The sequence below is a fragment of the Dromaius novaehollandiae genome, chromosome 1 (genome assembly GCF_036370855.1).
Source record: "Dromaius novaehollandiae isolate bDroNov1 chromosome 1, bDroNov1.hap1, whole genome shotgun sequence".
In the NCBI taxonomy this organism is placed as follows: domain Eukaryota; kingdom Metazoa; phylum Chordata; class Aves; order Casuariiformes; family Dromaiidae; genus Dromaius; species Dromaius novaehollandiae.
The window spans coordinates 9,852,395-9,867,192 of NC_088098.1; the positions used below are offsets into that span (position 1 = coordinate 9,852,395).

The 14,798-nt window shown below is 38.2% G+C and overlaps 1 protein-coding gene across 5 annotated transcripts in view; it reads right to left on the reverse strand.

Annotated features, from left to right (window-relative positions):
* RSBN1L (round spermatid basic protein 1 like) overlaps positions 1-14,798 on the reverse strand; it is a 56,649-nt gene that overhangs the window by 37,646 nt on the left and 4,205 nt on the right. For 3 of the 5 annotated variants that reach the window (XM_064505209.1, XM_064505200.1, XM_064505191.1), the window contains exons 2-3: positions 6,137-6,250; positions 5,783-5,839 (exon numbers count right to left, since the gene is read on the reverse strand). In XM_064505209.1, the coding sequence (XP_064361279.1) occupies positions 5,783-5,839; positions 6,137-6,250 (171 nt within the window). The remainder of the gene's footprint in view (positions 1-5,782; positions 5,840-6,136; positions 6,251-14,798) is intronic. The other 2 variants (XM_064505203.1, XM_026095056.2) reach the window with 1 other exon arrangement.

The following is a 14,798-nucleotide window of genomic DNA, read 5'->3' on the forward strand; positions in this document are numbered from 1 at the left end:
CTCAAAAATTACCTAATGTTTATCTTATGCTGTGTTTTGTCAGTAAGATAATTTGGCTTGAAATCCTGCATACGCAGAGGCCACAAAACTCTCATTTCATTTGATTGTTTCAACTGCAGCAGCGTTTCTCAACTTTGAGGTCATGGCCCCAAAAGTTCTTAGAGGGAATTGCAAAGTTAGCATTAATAAAAACGTTAATTTTTTTTTTCATAGTTTTCCAGCTGACTGCTGAACAAGGAACAACAATTTACACCTGCAGCCAGTAATTAGAGTCAGTTTTCACTTCATGTCTTCAGAAGAACTCAGTTACCAAAAACTGTAAAAGCCGTGCTACACGTGGCAGGGGGGAGAGGAGAGGAAGCAGTGCAGAGGAAATCACCACCACAAACATGCAGGAGCCTAAACAAGGACCATATTTTCTAGGTTCTTCCCAGGACTAAAACACAGCACCTTATTCCTTGTTCTATGGCACAAGAAAGGTCACAGCAATACCCACCAGCTGCTGGTACATTGCTTGTTCTGCAATGAGAAATTAGTCTGGCTATTCCCATCATTGCTGTAAAACATTCTCCAGGTCTTCAAGTTTGGTCCTATCTCCTACTGTAGCACTAGAAGAAGTTCTGCCTACTACTCTCCAATAAGGGGACAGGTAAGAAGTAACCTTCAATTACTGATCTTCAGTTATTTCCCATCATCCCATGTGACCAGACACACAGCTCAAGTATTTTCTAGCATTCTCATTACAACTCAGGAACTAAAGCTACTAATGTTTTTGAATTTTATTACAGCTCAGCTCTGCTACAGTTCCTCTGGCAGAGTCTTTAAAGACTGCACAGAAATCTCACTTCAAACCACAGAGAGATGAAGTCTTGCCCTGCATCTTTCAGTGAATTTAGAGTTGATAACCAAAAGCAATTAAAATACAGCTTAAATCAGGTGCATTCAAGACCCCCCATTGACCAACAAACAATACGTTTACCTTATTTAAGTAACTGGTTCTTACCCAGAGCCACATGTAAGCACAGGAAGATCCCAGCATGCTACCCATTAAGTACACTTATCAGGAAAATCTTCGTGTGATGTTGTAAGAAGAGCAGAGCAGAGATTTATAAAGTGATAAATAAACATAAGAAACACTAAAATATTTTAAGTTAATTCTTCTACGACAGACTGAACTCACCCAGACCCAGGCCTCTTTTTTGAGCTTACCAACAACTTAACAGTATTTTAGTTAATCTGTGACATGGAAGTCAAACTGAAACCCAGACTCACTTCACATAACACACTCACAGAGGAAAAAGAAAATATTTTCTGCATACTCAGCCACCTGCACTCATGTAGCAATTTACCTGTCAAAGACATTTGCTAGCAATGCCCAGGGGGGAGCAACACTGTTCTCAGAGGAAGAGCTCCTATAAATGTGACAGCATTGCAATTCTCTCTAAAGTCTTATCTTTGAATTCGCTGTATTTGGAATAAAGTCATTAAAAACCTGCAATTATTTCTACAGTCTTCATCTTACAAAGATACACATGCTACCCACAGCCTTCAGACCAGTAGTTCAGACCTTTTCCAACCAGCAAATCATATGAAACCTTGTTTACTCTACTTATTTTGCAGAAAGTGGTAAAAAATACATCAATGTAAAAGTCTATCAGACTTCTTTATTTCAAGCTCCAGACCCTCACCTCCAGCAAGACCAACTTTAATGCTAGTGCAGCACTGCTGCCCCTTCAGCTAACATCTGCCCCACATTCAGTCCCAAAACAACATCTGCCGACAATCTCTTGCAAAGACTGCCAGAGACGAGCAGTGGTGGTTCCATTCAAGTTCTGTCTCCCTATCCCATCAACTAAAGGGTATTTCATATAAGTCCTTCAACATTTTCCCTAAAGAAATACAAAGACAAAACACAGTGGATGAGGGGAGGGAAAAAAATGCATTATGACTCAAAGAGGCAGGTCTCAAATATACTGCAAAGTTGGTATCTTCCATGCAAAACACATCTATTAAAAAAACCCACACCACACACACACCAACACACACACCCTGGAGTTTCATAAGAAGAGACAATTAAAATAAATGTCATTTCTTCCAAAAGAAAAAACTTCAGGAAATAATCTGTACTTACAGATGTTTGTACCAGTCAGATAAAGACATTCACTCTCCCTTCTTCCCTGCATTTTGGCATTCCATAAACCAAGGCATTCAACCTTGCAGAAACACATGCTGAGAATGTTTCTCCTACTGCATTTTTAGAAATTGCTGTGCTCCAATATAAATAATCATAAAATTAGAACTGACACTTAAAAAAATCCATACAAGTGATACTGAAAGCAAATATGCCTGTTAATCCTTTTTCTTCTCCTTTCAGGACCTCCACTAACCAACAGCCATGTCACACTGGTAAGAAGTTTTTCCTGCATAGAGCTTCCTATTTTAAAAAGGTAACTTTTTAATCATACATATTTAAATCATTTGCATATTTCCTAAGTTCTTAACAACATGTTTATACAAGGAAGCTTTTTCAAAGAACAAAGCTCTCCACTCTGATCTTTTACATGGAAGGAAGGGGTAACTATATGGCCCTATTCCTCAGAAAACATCTGCAGGTGCAACAGGATGACAAAACTTCTAGTTCTGGATGATGAGAATAACCACCAGTCTCTCTGAAACAGCAAAACAGTTTCTTTCAGCAGCCCAAAGATCTGAGGGGGGAAGATGAAAAAAACAAAACAAGAAAAACACACCTTTTCAGAGCTGCCCTTCAGTACGGACAAGTTCTACCATTTCTTTCAATAGAATAGCAACACTAATGTAGGCAGGTGAACAGCTTACCTCCTCTTAAGCTTCCTGACAGAATTACTCTTCCAGCATTCAATTGAAAGCACAGAAATCGGGCCTATGCAACAACTCTATCTTGAGACTTCAGTGCCTCATTATTGACTTCTTCCTATACAGCTAGCCCACCCTTATCTTAAGGCACCTAGTTTAACCGTTTTGAAGTTGAGCAGACATCACTCTCAATGAAAAGTAAGTCGCAAGCAGAAGAACCCCTTCTTACCCCTAAATATATAGTTCTGACATGAGAAAAGGAAAGGAAAAAAGTGCATTCAGCAGATAGTCAGGGTGACATTAAAAAACAAATTGGATCTAATGCCAAGAGGGAGAAAACCAGTAGTCTTTAAAGACCAAAACATACGCACAAAAGAAAGTAGACTAGCTCCAAACCTTTGCTCCTAAGGCCACAAAGTGAATTTTGAGCTCCAAAAATAAGACAGCTTAGAACTTAATTTTTGTTTCACAGGAAGAAGATATTCTTAGACAAAGTTTGAGAAGGTCACTGTGGCACTGACCACAGATGCACAAAAGAAGCTGCATCTTAAAGCCCTTTTGCCTTTGCTCTGTTAACCTCAGCTCATATGACACAAAACTAAAGTCAACAGCAGGAATCAGGAAACAGACAATCTTCACAAAACAAATACACACATCCAGTCAGATTTTGGAGGCCGACAGAAGACATCTGAAGTTGCCACTCTGAACAGGATACAAACTCAAAGGAGATCTGTCTCTTTGTTCTCTTAATGACTGCTCTCCTTGAACACTTCCTTCTTTCCCTGAAATAGGAGTCAATTTTGAAAGCATATGGACAAAATCAAGCACAGCCTCTACAAAACACTTCTCTCCAACTCCTGAATGAAGTCCAAAATAGGATACTTGACTAATGACGTAAGAGACCTGTGAAACAAGGACAAGGCATGTTTGCAGCTCATCCACTTGTGGTCGTGGTCTACATGTGGATAACCTACTCTGTTACTCAGTCAGCTCAAAACAGCAGAGGTGTCACAATCTAATAGTACTGTCATGTGTACACTTATGGTATTTCTTTTTAACACTAAAACACTGTCTCAGCGCCAGTACCCTCATTAGTTATCACTCTAATAGATTTGTGTAACAAGAGCTGCTGTCTCTGCAGCTTCTACCTCATCTGCTGAATGGCAGTAGAAATAGTACATATAAGAAAAGGTACAGAAACAAGACCTGAAGAATCTCACAGTTAAGGGAGGTAAGTGTTGCCTAATGCCTCAGCCACCAAGTTCCTTTCATGCTAGGCAGAGTCACATCTGCTCTTTCCACTGGAAGTCACTAAACTTACGTATCCTCAGGGTCTAAGTTCATACCTTGAGATCTGATCAACACAAGCTTTAGTTGTCATAGCTGTGAATAGTTACTTGGAGCTACATTGAAAATAAAGGATGTAGTAATCAGTGTTCTGTGCCTGTGAACTTACCTGAAGGTTTAAAGATAATGTGTTGTTTGGGGGGGGTTCATTTCTCTGTAAAAAAAGTTCTACAGCAGACAGCATAACATAAAAGCCTATCACTAATTTACTCCTAAATTCAAGAGCAGAGTCTGAAAACCACAGTTAAAACAAATGATACATGCCTGCTATCTAAATATCTAAATTCACAAAATCCTCAAAATGATGAAGTATGGGCTAGATAAGTAGACAGTGAGGTGGAACAAAAAAACAAAACAAACAACAAAAAAAAAAACACCAGCTGAACTGCTGGGCTCAGAGGGCTGTGTATGATCAGCAGCACAAAGTCCAGCTGGAGGCCAGTCACTACTCACTACTGGGGCCAGTACTGTTCAGCATCTTCATGAATGAACTGGACGATGGAGCAGAGTGCACTCTCAGCAAGTTTGCAGGTGCTACAAAACTGGGAGGAGTGGCCAGTACACCATCTGGTTGTGCCTGCACTGAGAGGGACCTCAACAGGCTGGAGAAAGGGGCCACCAGGAAACTCGGGAAGTTAATAGAGGGAAGTGTCAAGACCTGCACCTGGCAGAGGAATAACCTCAGGCCCCAGTACAGACTGGGGACCGACTGGTTGGAAAGCACCTTGACAGACAAGGCCCTGGGAAGTGGACAAACCGGTTGAACACGAGCCAGCAATGTGCCCCTGTGGTAAAGCAGGCCAACAGCCACCTCAGCTGCATCAAGAGCAGCACTGCCAGCAGGCCAAGGGCGGTGATCCTTCCCTTCTACTGAGCCCTGGTGAGGCTGCACTTGGAGGGCTGGCTTCAATCCTGGGCTCCCCAGGACAGGAGAGACGTGGGCCTGCTAGAGCGAGTCTGGCAAAGGGCCCTGAAGATGACTAAGGGATTGGAGCATCTCTCCATCAGATCAGGAGAGGCTGAGAGGGCTGGGATTGTTCAGCCTGGAGGAAAGGAGGCTCAGGGGATCTTATCAACGGGTATACGTATCTGATGGGAGTGCAGGGAAGACAATTAGACTCTTCTCAGTGCTATCCAGTGCCAGGACGCGAGGTAATGGGCACAAACTGAAACACAAGAAATTCCCTTTAAATAGAAGGACGAAAATCTTTTTACTGTCAGGGTGGTTGAGCACTGCAGCAGGTTGCTCAGAGAGGTTGTGGAGTCTCCATCCTCGGAGATATTCAAAACTCAGCTCGACATGGTCCTGAGTAACCTCCTCTAGGTGACCCTGCTTTGAGCAGGGGAGGTTGGACTAGATGATCTCAAGAGGCCTCTTCCAACCTCGACTATTTTGTGATTCTAAGATTCAGTGTACATACAAACTGAAAGGATGTGATTTTAATTACAGTCCATTCCAGTAAATGAAGTTGGAGAAATCAGCCAAAATTAAGACTGCCTGTTGTGCAAGTTTAATTTTTTTAGGATTTCACAGAGTTCCTAAATTAGAACCCCTTAGTTCCGTAGCTTCGTGCATTTAATATTAGGTATAAAACATGACCTGAATTCATTTCTTCCTCTCTGCAATATAGGAAACTGCAACCTTCTCCTGCAGTAACTGTGTAGAGAAGATAGATACGATCAACACCATTCCTTAAAAACACTAGTCTTTACTGTACCACACATACATATACTGCAACAGTGTGTATTTTTTCTCTGCAGTAACACAGTTAATAAAAAAATTGATTTTTACAGTTAAGTTTTAATTTGTAACCTTTATACAAACAACTCAGAATTCTATGGAAAAATGGGATTTAAGTTAAATGAGAAACATACTATAAAAATTTATCATCCAACTCAAGTATGAAATTTTTGAAGTACTACAATGAAAAACCACTGTGTGGTTTGAACTTACCTTTCTGCAATAATTTGACCTCTCCATTTTCTTTCTTGATTTCATTCATTATTTTGTGCTTCTTCTTCTCTTTTTGCTTCTTATCCCTTTCTTTAATTTTGTCTTTGATTTGAGCTGAAATGCAAATATTTTACAATTAAGTGGGAACAGAAAATTTTAACTGTAATTGTCCCATGCACATTTCATATTACTCTTATGCAAGCCCCATTAAGGGGATAAAAGGAGTTACGAGGAAATCCCAGGACTTATAGTATGAAAAGCTAATATTTATCTGTTGCATAATCCAACATAAGCTTATTGAACCCAGATAAGTTTTGTTTCTATTATGCTAGAACTGCATGCAACAACTCAATGCTTTAACTGTATACAGTTAACAGAACAATTTTTGCTTACTCAGTGATACTACTCTCTATTCTTATTTTCCATCTGTAAGCAGCTCTCATTTCTCAAAACTCAAATTAAATGCATTAGATAAGAAACATGGGAAAAAGAAACATGTAACAGGGTTTGTATTTCCTTGGATATGTGTAGATACTAAAAGCTTTACATAGCTCTCTTCACATATTCTAAACTTGAATGTGCTTGTTATTACTGCCAAGTAGTTTGGAATGAACACTTCAACTGAATTTGTCACCCGTGAGATCGTTTGCATTAAGTTTACAGGTTACACTAGTGCATTAACAACAGTAATATGTAATTAGAGTCAAATATGAAGTGGAAAGGAAAGCACATTCAGTATTTGTTGAAAAATTTGTATTTGCACAGCAGATAAACACACTGGCATCTCCCTTGCTTACCTACAATCTAGAACAGTTTACCTGAGCATTCTCATTATTCATTTATTTTTTGACAAGTCACTCCAATTTTTACCATTCTCATTCAAAAGCACAGCCTTTAGGCACAGTTTTCTACATGAAAATATTAGACCCACAGGAATTTGTAGTTTCAAGGAGTAACCTTTTCAAGACAAGATCAGCTCTGAGTCCGTGCATTTAAGCTTCGTTAAAACTAATTTCTTCAGATTCCCTGCAACCAGCACTTCATGTATGGTTTCTTGGTCTGAAACCATCTCCCTGCTCTAATTTATTGGGCTTTTTAACCTCTGCAAGGAGAGATGAAATCTGATTTCCAGCTTCGACATAATGTTACATTTCAGAATGCTTTCTCAGAAGTACAACCGATAGAAAATCCTGATGTTTAATTTATGGTACTTTCATTATAAATCCCAGAAGGAAGTAAGGAGAAATCTAACTACCCTTCCTCAAGCATTCACCTAAAATAGAAGCAGCAGACATCTTCACTACTAATAGATCAGAAATATTCATCAAAACCAAAAGGACCCTTCAGATCTAGAAGGCAATATATGGTATCCCATAACTATTAACACGCTTCATAAATAATTCGGTTAAATAAGAGGTGCAGGGGGCTAACAGTAATCCGCATAAATGAATATTATAACAACGCTTCCCCAGCATCCATATCTGTCCTTCTAGGAGTTTTCTAATAAGGCTACACAAGTTGAGCCCTAGCAATTGTTTGGACAAAGAATATATTTCGGGAAGAAGCTGGAAGAGCCTAAGAAAAGAAAAACAGATAGTAACTGAGATAACTGTTGGCTATATGCAGATCAGGATAAGCAATGGAGAGAGGATTGAAACTGTGCTGGCACAAAGATTATTAGGAATAAACTGTCCATGATTAAAACTGTCTGGAATTTTTGCTTCAAGTACACATTCTGTAAATCTCCTGCAACTTAAAGCATGAAACAGGGAATAAATTATACAACCAGAGTTTAATGTTCTGAAAGTAGAGAGTCATGACCAAGTAGGCAGCAACAAAAGTCTTGATTTGTAATTGGCAATGAATGTTCAGTCCAACCAATACTATAATAATCATTGGAAGACTTAGATTTTACCTCAGTATTTGCATATTGTTAAGAGGCACACTTGACTTTTGCTATCACTTGAGATCCAAAGAAAGATTGAAGAGCATACACAAATGCTGAGTCTTGTTGAAGGAGGATGAGAGAAAGACTGAAAGAAGCCCTTTATTATAGTCTCATGAATGGTATCACAGACCAATGAATCTTGCAAATTTGTCAGAAGCAACACAAGGAAAGAGAGAAAAAGCTGAAACCTTATAAAGAGCCTCTGGTTTATTTTCACATCTAGAAAGCAATTAGGAGAGATAATGGCAAGGAGTTCCAGGCAAAAGAAACAATGGAAATGTCCTATGGCCTGCTCTGGGAATATCTGCAAGCAAATCAAAAATACCTGAAAGTGACTGTAAATGTAATGGAGAGGCTGCTGAGGAAGGTTTAAAAAAATTAAGTTTAACTACTGCCCTTCTAGAAATCACAGTACTACAATCAAACCAAAGTACAGCCTGAGGCAACTGGAGAACAGTTAAGAATCCCAATTAAGATGTACAAATTCTCAGGTTTCTTTCCCCATAGCAAATAGATATAAGCAGTAGATGATAGACTTCTCAAATAAATAAATAAATAAATAAGTCTATGTAGAGATGAGACTCGAAGTCACTATATGACTTCACACTTGGTCTTATTCCTCAGTTCTGATGTGTTCAGTTTAGAAGTAAAAATACACATTTTCTAGTCTGACCAGCAGAATTCAAGCAGATCTCTCCCACAGATTATTTCCTCTGGTAGATTTTCAGTTTCACAACTTTTAATAGAATGCAGAGGTAAAACCGATCCAGATTTTAGTAAGACTGAGCTTACCACAAAATCTGCTTCAACTTAGCTATGCTGGGTCTGCAAAGTCAGTAAGTTTAAAAGTTCCAGTAGTCATTAAAGTCAATAAATACAATGAAAACACACATATGGCACAGAGAGATTTGCAAAGAAAGGCAAGTGCAGTTCTCCAAATACCGTTTCCATATATTTGTATGCATCTCCATGTATTTTACATCTGCTTCCACCATATGTTCCTACCATATGAAGCTGATACAGTTTAACACAGGCTAGAGCTCTTTGGGACTCTCCAAATGCCACTGAACAATACCTTTTATAGCTTCTTCTCTAACACAAAGCATCAACATCCTCCAGCCGTATACCATTTCAGTCCAAATCTCACTTCCTCACAAGAAACAAGAAAATTCTTCACATAAAACAGTTTTTTTGTTAAAAATGAATGCATCCAATATTAAACAATTTGCAATTTCCAATCTACACTTCGTAGATTATAAAACCAATTTTTATTTATGAGGTCAGCAAGGGAAAATAAGACAAATCGTGTACTGTTTAACAGCTTAAGAATTTGAACGTTCTTGTATAGCATTTTTGAGATGTACCAATAACAGCTACCACTGTTACCAAACCTTAGGTCTCCATTTCATTTGTAGGGCAAATGCATCTCAAGGTAGTAAAACAGAGTTGTTTATATTGATCTTTCCCTGCCCAGAGCCTATCCTGCAATTAGCTCTCACCAAGGCTTCTTCTCAGAAACAGGGAAGGGGAAGAAGAAAAAAAAGAAAAAAAAAAAAAAGCACACGAGTTGCAGTGATCTAGGACAGGAGAACATCAAGTAGGAACAACTATTATCTCTGTATCTGATGCCATTACAGTTGCCACTGGAACAGTTTATATTCAGTTGTTCTTCACTGTGAACATTTAGAAAAATCAATATACAAATTATTAAATATTTGTAAGAAGTTTCATATGCTAACAGGGAAAAAAATTAGCTCAAAGTGATGTGAAGGAGTAATCTGACTCAGATATGGAATATAAGTTTATTAAAGAGGTCCTCATTCTAAAAATATAGATAGATAGATGGATGGATGTACCGGTGACTGGAAGCTTAAGTCTGACATGCACAGTCCATAAATCATCAGATTACACTCACTTTTTACAAAGGCAGAAGTTAGTCATTGGAACAACAAACAGCTGCAGTCCAAGTTGTGGAACTTTTTCCACAAGCTTTTTTTTTTTTTCTTTTTTTTTCTTTTTTTAAATAGGAAGATACTCTCATATCTAGGTTAATTCAAATAAGTAATAAGTATGGCCTATGTTATGCTGGAAATCACATAAAGGATTATGACAGCCCTTTCAAAGGTTATTTAAATTGCAAGTTTTTAAATGAAGCCACCCAAATTTATTTACATTTTAATAACTACTTTCCATTTAAATTGATATTAAAAAAAATTCCAGCAATATAAACTTCAGTTTTATTTAAGCAGAATTATTTGCTATCTCTATCCCTTGTCAGAACAATCTTGTTTAAAAAAAAAAAAGTCAGATATTAGATATGAGGATATGACTTTGTCTAATATTTCACTTGATTTCTTTTTCTTTTAAATCAAAGGATCCTGCTTTATCTCCTTTGAAATGGGATGAAACATCAAATTTCAAGTGTCAGCATTCCAATGCCTTGGAGGAAAAGAGTCAATCATGCTGCCACGAATCACATCTCAAGTAACAGTATGAAGAGGGGAAGAAGAAAAAAAAAAAAAGAAAGAAAAAAAATACCTTAATATCCACGTGAGATACCAACATAAAATGCAGCGAAAGAAGACTCTGGGAAAAGTACCACTAGTTGCTCTACTACAAAAACTTAAACTAGCAGTTTCTGTTTTTTCAGCACCTCAATTGTACCAAAATCCTTAAAATAATCTTAAAATAATCCATGAACCTAATCAATACACTAGTTCTCAACATGGCCACAGTAAACCTGAATGAAGGGTACCTTGTTTCTGCTCACTATGTAGTACTGAGACAGCTGACAGCTATTTCTTATTAGCCTGATGCTTACTACTGCTGCAGGAACGTTCTCATGACATGAACGTCCAAAGAAGTCCGTGGCCCACAAACCATTATCTTACTCTTTGTTTGATCGCTTTCGGAGACTAGCTCTAAAGAGCACAGGATATATTCAGATGTCTTATCACATTAAGCCACACGTGTCACTGTTTTCTAACATTTTGGGTAAGTAACTGACCTGCTATTTATTATGAGTAAAATATAGTAACCAATTACACACAAATATTTTGTTTCATTATTATAGCACATTAACTCTTTCAGACTTCTCATATCTCTGCTCATTTTACTATGTGCTTTTCTGGTGGGTACAGAGATTTCCCGTTCCAAAATATGTACAATCTAAGTAAACCCAAAGCCAAAAGCCTGAAGAAATTTGTATCCCATGGAAAGAGGGAAGAACTCCACATCTTTTAACAAAGTAATTTCCCCTATCGAAATGCACTTTTTCCTCTGTCAAAAGCATATAAAGTAAACTTTACTGCTCAGGAAATAACTGGTCACGGACTGAGCAGATATTCCCTTCCAGGGTTAAAAATGGAGAAATTCCAAGCTCAGTAGGATACAGTTATGGAAGGTCCAGTAAGAGTTGGGCTTGTTCCTTAGCTTTCAATCTCTAGTGCCTGAAGAAAAAAATTCTCTATTAGGGTTATTTTTAATTCTACTAAATAAACCAATGCCCTGTGGAAACTTTTTGAAATACTGGAGTTCTGTAGAAATAAATATCTTTCTTTGAAGGAAGTACACACCACACTTAAAAGGAATTAAGAGATTTCTAGATTTTCCATTCATATTCACACATGAGGGTCATTATTAAAACCAAAAAATACAGAATCTGTGTCATGTGGTAACAGCACACCCACGACTAAAATGCAGCAACACCAGCATATCTAAAGAGCAGCTACACACAGACAGGAAAAATTCCACTACAAAGTCTTCCACCTCACCTTCCTTAATGGCATCTAAGGAATGTTTTCAGTCTACGGTGAATCCATGAGATTAACTGAATTAATTCAGACTGATCTGCATACTTCCTCCTCCAACCAGGAAGTTCCTGCTTTTTCAGGATGTCGGAGTAAGCACGTAAGTAAGAGAAATACAACATGTACTGTATTTATAAGGTAAACCGCCATTTACACCTAAAGGCTACAGAAACAGTTTTCTATTTCCTAACCAGGCACCCTGCCATAACCAATGATTTCATAAACAGTCAATTAAATAACACAAGCTTATAGATCATCCCATTCCTATTTCAGAAGTTTAACCAGAATGTCTTCACCTCCACTAAAAGCCTTCTACAGAGAAACAACTAAATCAAGCACTTACAGAGCAGGTAAAGCAAGAGATGTTCTGTACAGGATTACGTGTAATGTGATAGCTGTCACACCATGAAAACAGCACCTTTAAACCTACTTAGGAGCTTGAGCAAGTCCATTTTAGCACTGAAAGAAACAAGTTTTTAGAACCTTGTTGGATGCCAAAAGCTGCAGCTGCTTTGCATCAGTTTTCCAGATGGTAACCCACATTAGTAGTCAGTCATAGATTATGCTCAAAGTACTCTGCCTCTCTCTTTCCTCCCTTTGATTTAAGAGCTGTCACTGCACGTCAGGCAAAATATTTACAAACTACTGTTAACGGACACCACCAATATGGTCAACACCAACAGTATTATAACTGAAAGGAAGGAGGAGGGGAGTACAGGAACAGTCAGCATTCCTTCTGTCGGCTCTCTCTTCCCTTTAATACAAATACCCACAAAAATAAAACCTCAAGAAGCCATGTTTATCTGATTATGCAGACGCACAAAGCTATATCTAATATCACTATGTTAAGGATTTTGACACTTACACTTGTATTACGTCAAAGGGTATACACAGGAGAGCAGGCTTCCTGGCTTACTGAACGTGAAAGAAAACCATGCAGTATTTTTGAGACACAAAAAGCATGATCATTTTCTCATTCCAACAGCTAGGAATACTTGGCTGACATCCTTTTCAGTAATTAAGGTTTAAATCCAAAGCATGACTAAAAGGAAAAAAAAGAAGAAACCCTTAGCAAGTGAGAACATTCCCCCGTCACCCTTCAGGGAAGGGGAAGGAAGGAAGACCCCCTTTAAGGATCAAAAATACTTCTAAGAAATGTAATCCTTGCAGTTTTAAAGAAAGCCTTCTACACGCAGAACTGAATGGGCAAGTTTTAGTCGAAGCACTGGGGAATTGCATCAGAAACCAGAACAGGAGAACATGACATTGCAGCTGCAGACAAGGCCTCTACAAGAAGTTTCAGATCTAATGTTTCAATCTACCAATTTTGTTTCAACTAAGAGAAATTATTTTACAATAAGAACAAGCTTCTGCTGCATACATTACATACAGAGCTGAATTCCAGGGTACCAGAGGAGCTTTGTTCTCTAATTTAGAAAATAACTGATTTTGTTCAGTCTAGCAACGTTTCATGATAATTTTATAAAAAGGGGAGGGGAGCCTTCAGAAGAAAGATAAAGTCCCTGATTCACCTCAACATTTGATGCTTTTGTCAGTGTTCGCTTCAGCCCTCAAAATTGAACTGCATGTATGTCTTGAACACCCAAGTAAATTCAGGAAGTCCCTCTTCACCACATATACCACACTCAAAAGCCTAAATGATTTCTGAGCACTGCTGATTACCATGAGATATCTAAATAGAAATGTATTAAGGAATTCAGAAGAGTGAGACCAGGAGCCCTCACAAGCATGAAAAGGACTGCTGAATTTAAGGAGTTTGAAAAAGTTCTTATTTCATGCTCTGGAACTAGAGAAAGGTTAATTTCTATTACACTAAAAGGAGAAGAAAAAGCGAGTCAAAGAACACAGTACAAGAACAGCGAAGGAAACGGAAGTAAACTGAAGAGAGAAACGTTTAGCGGAAGAAAAATGAAATTACCTAATAGATGCATGGTCCCAGTCCAAAAGAATAGGAAGAGAAAAATATCCAAGACTTTCTGCGACCTACTTTGGTAAGTCAAACTATAAAATGAGTATCCCCACTAGATGCAAAGTGAACTTAGGAACAAGCCTGAAAAGCGCCATTTTTTTAAAAAATAAAATCTTAAAACCAAAAGTTTTATGAATGCCAAAGCAACAAAGCAGTCAGAGGAATCACTGGTGAACATTCACCCAAAACCCAACCTATCCTTCAGAAGCAGCAGGAGGAAAAAAAACACTGAGAGAGAAACAAAAGCAAGAGCTCCAGCACAACGCTCAGCTTTGCTTTCTTGCTCATATGGGAACCCCCATCAGCAAGTTAAAAGGATTAGTTTCATTTTGTAATTGCTTGCACACTAAGGAAATCTTCTCAGCAAAGGGATTATTACAAAACAGGAGAGGGAAATTGTACACAAAATTCTACAAAATGGCAAGAAAAACAGAAAAGATGGTTGATGCATTCATTTGGCTCACACCCTGCATCTGCGTAACAAAACAAAAAACCTAAAACTTTTGGACAAGCATGAGCTGATCAAGCAGGGAGTGGCTGATCAGAGCTTTGCCTAGTTAAGAAAACAATTTCAGCTATGATCCGCCAGAGCAGAGTAGCGGTTAAACCAACTGAACTGGTATAGTCATAAACTGGAATGGCAAACATCTATGTCAGATTTGCACTATGTTTAGAAAGAAAAATAATTACACAACTTTTAATTCCACTATCAAAACATGTTTGCCATGTAAAACTTAAGCTTATTTTAAACATTCTAAACCTCATGGCTGCAAGAAAAACCATGACTAAGGCAAAACAATCTTCTCTCTGCATACTTGGTCCAGGTCTGCACCTGGACCCCCTACAGTATCTCAGAAGGGTTCATTCTAGTCTGTTCATTTAACTGAAGCGCAAGCTGCAAAGCCTGATTATGAC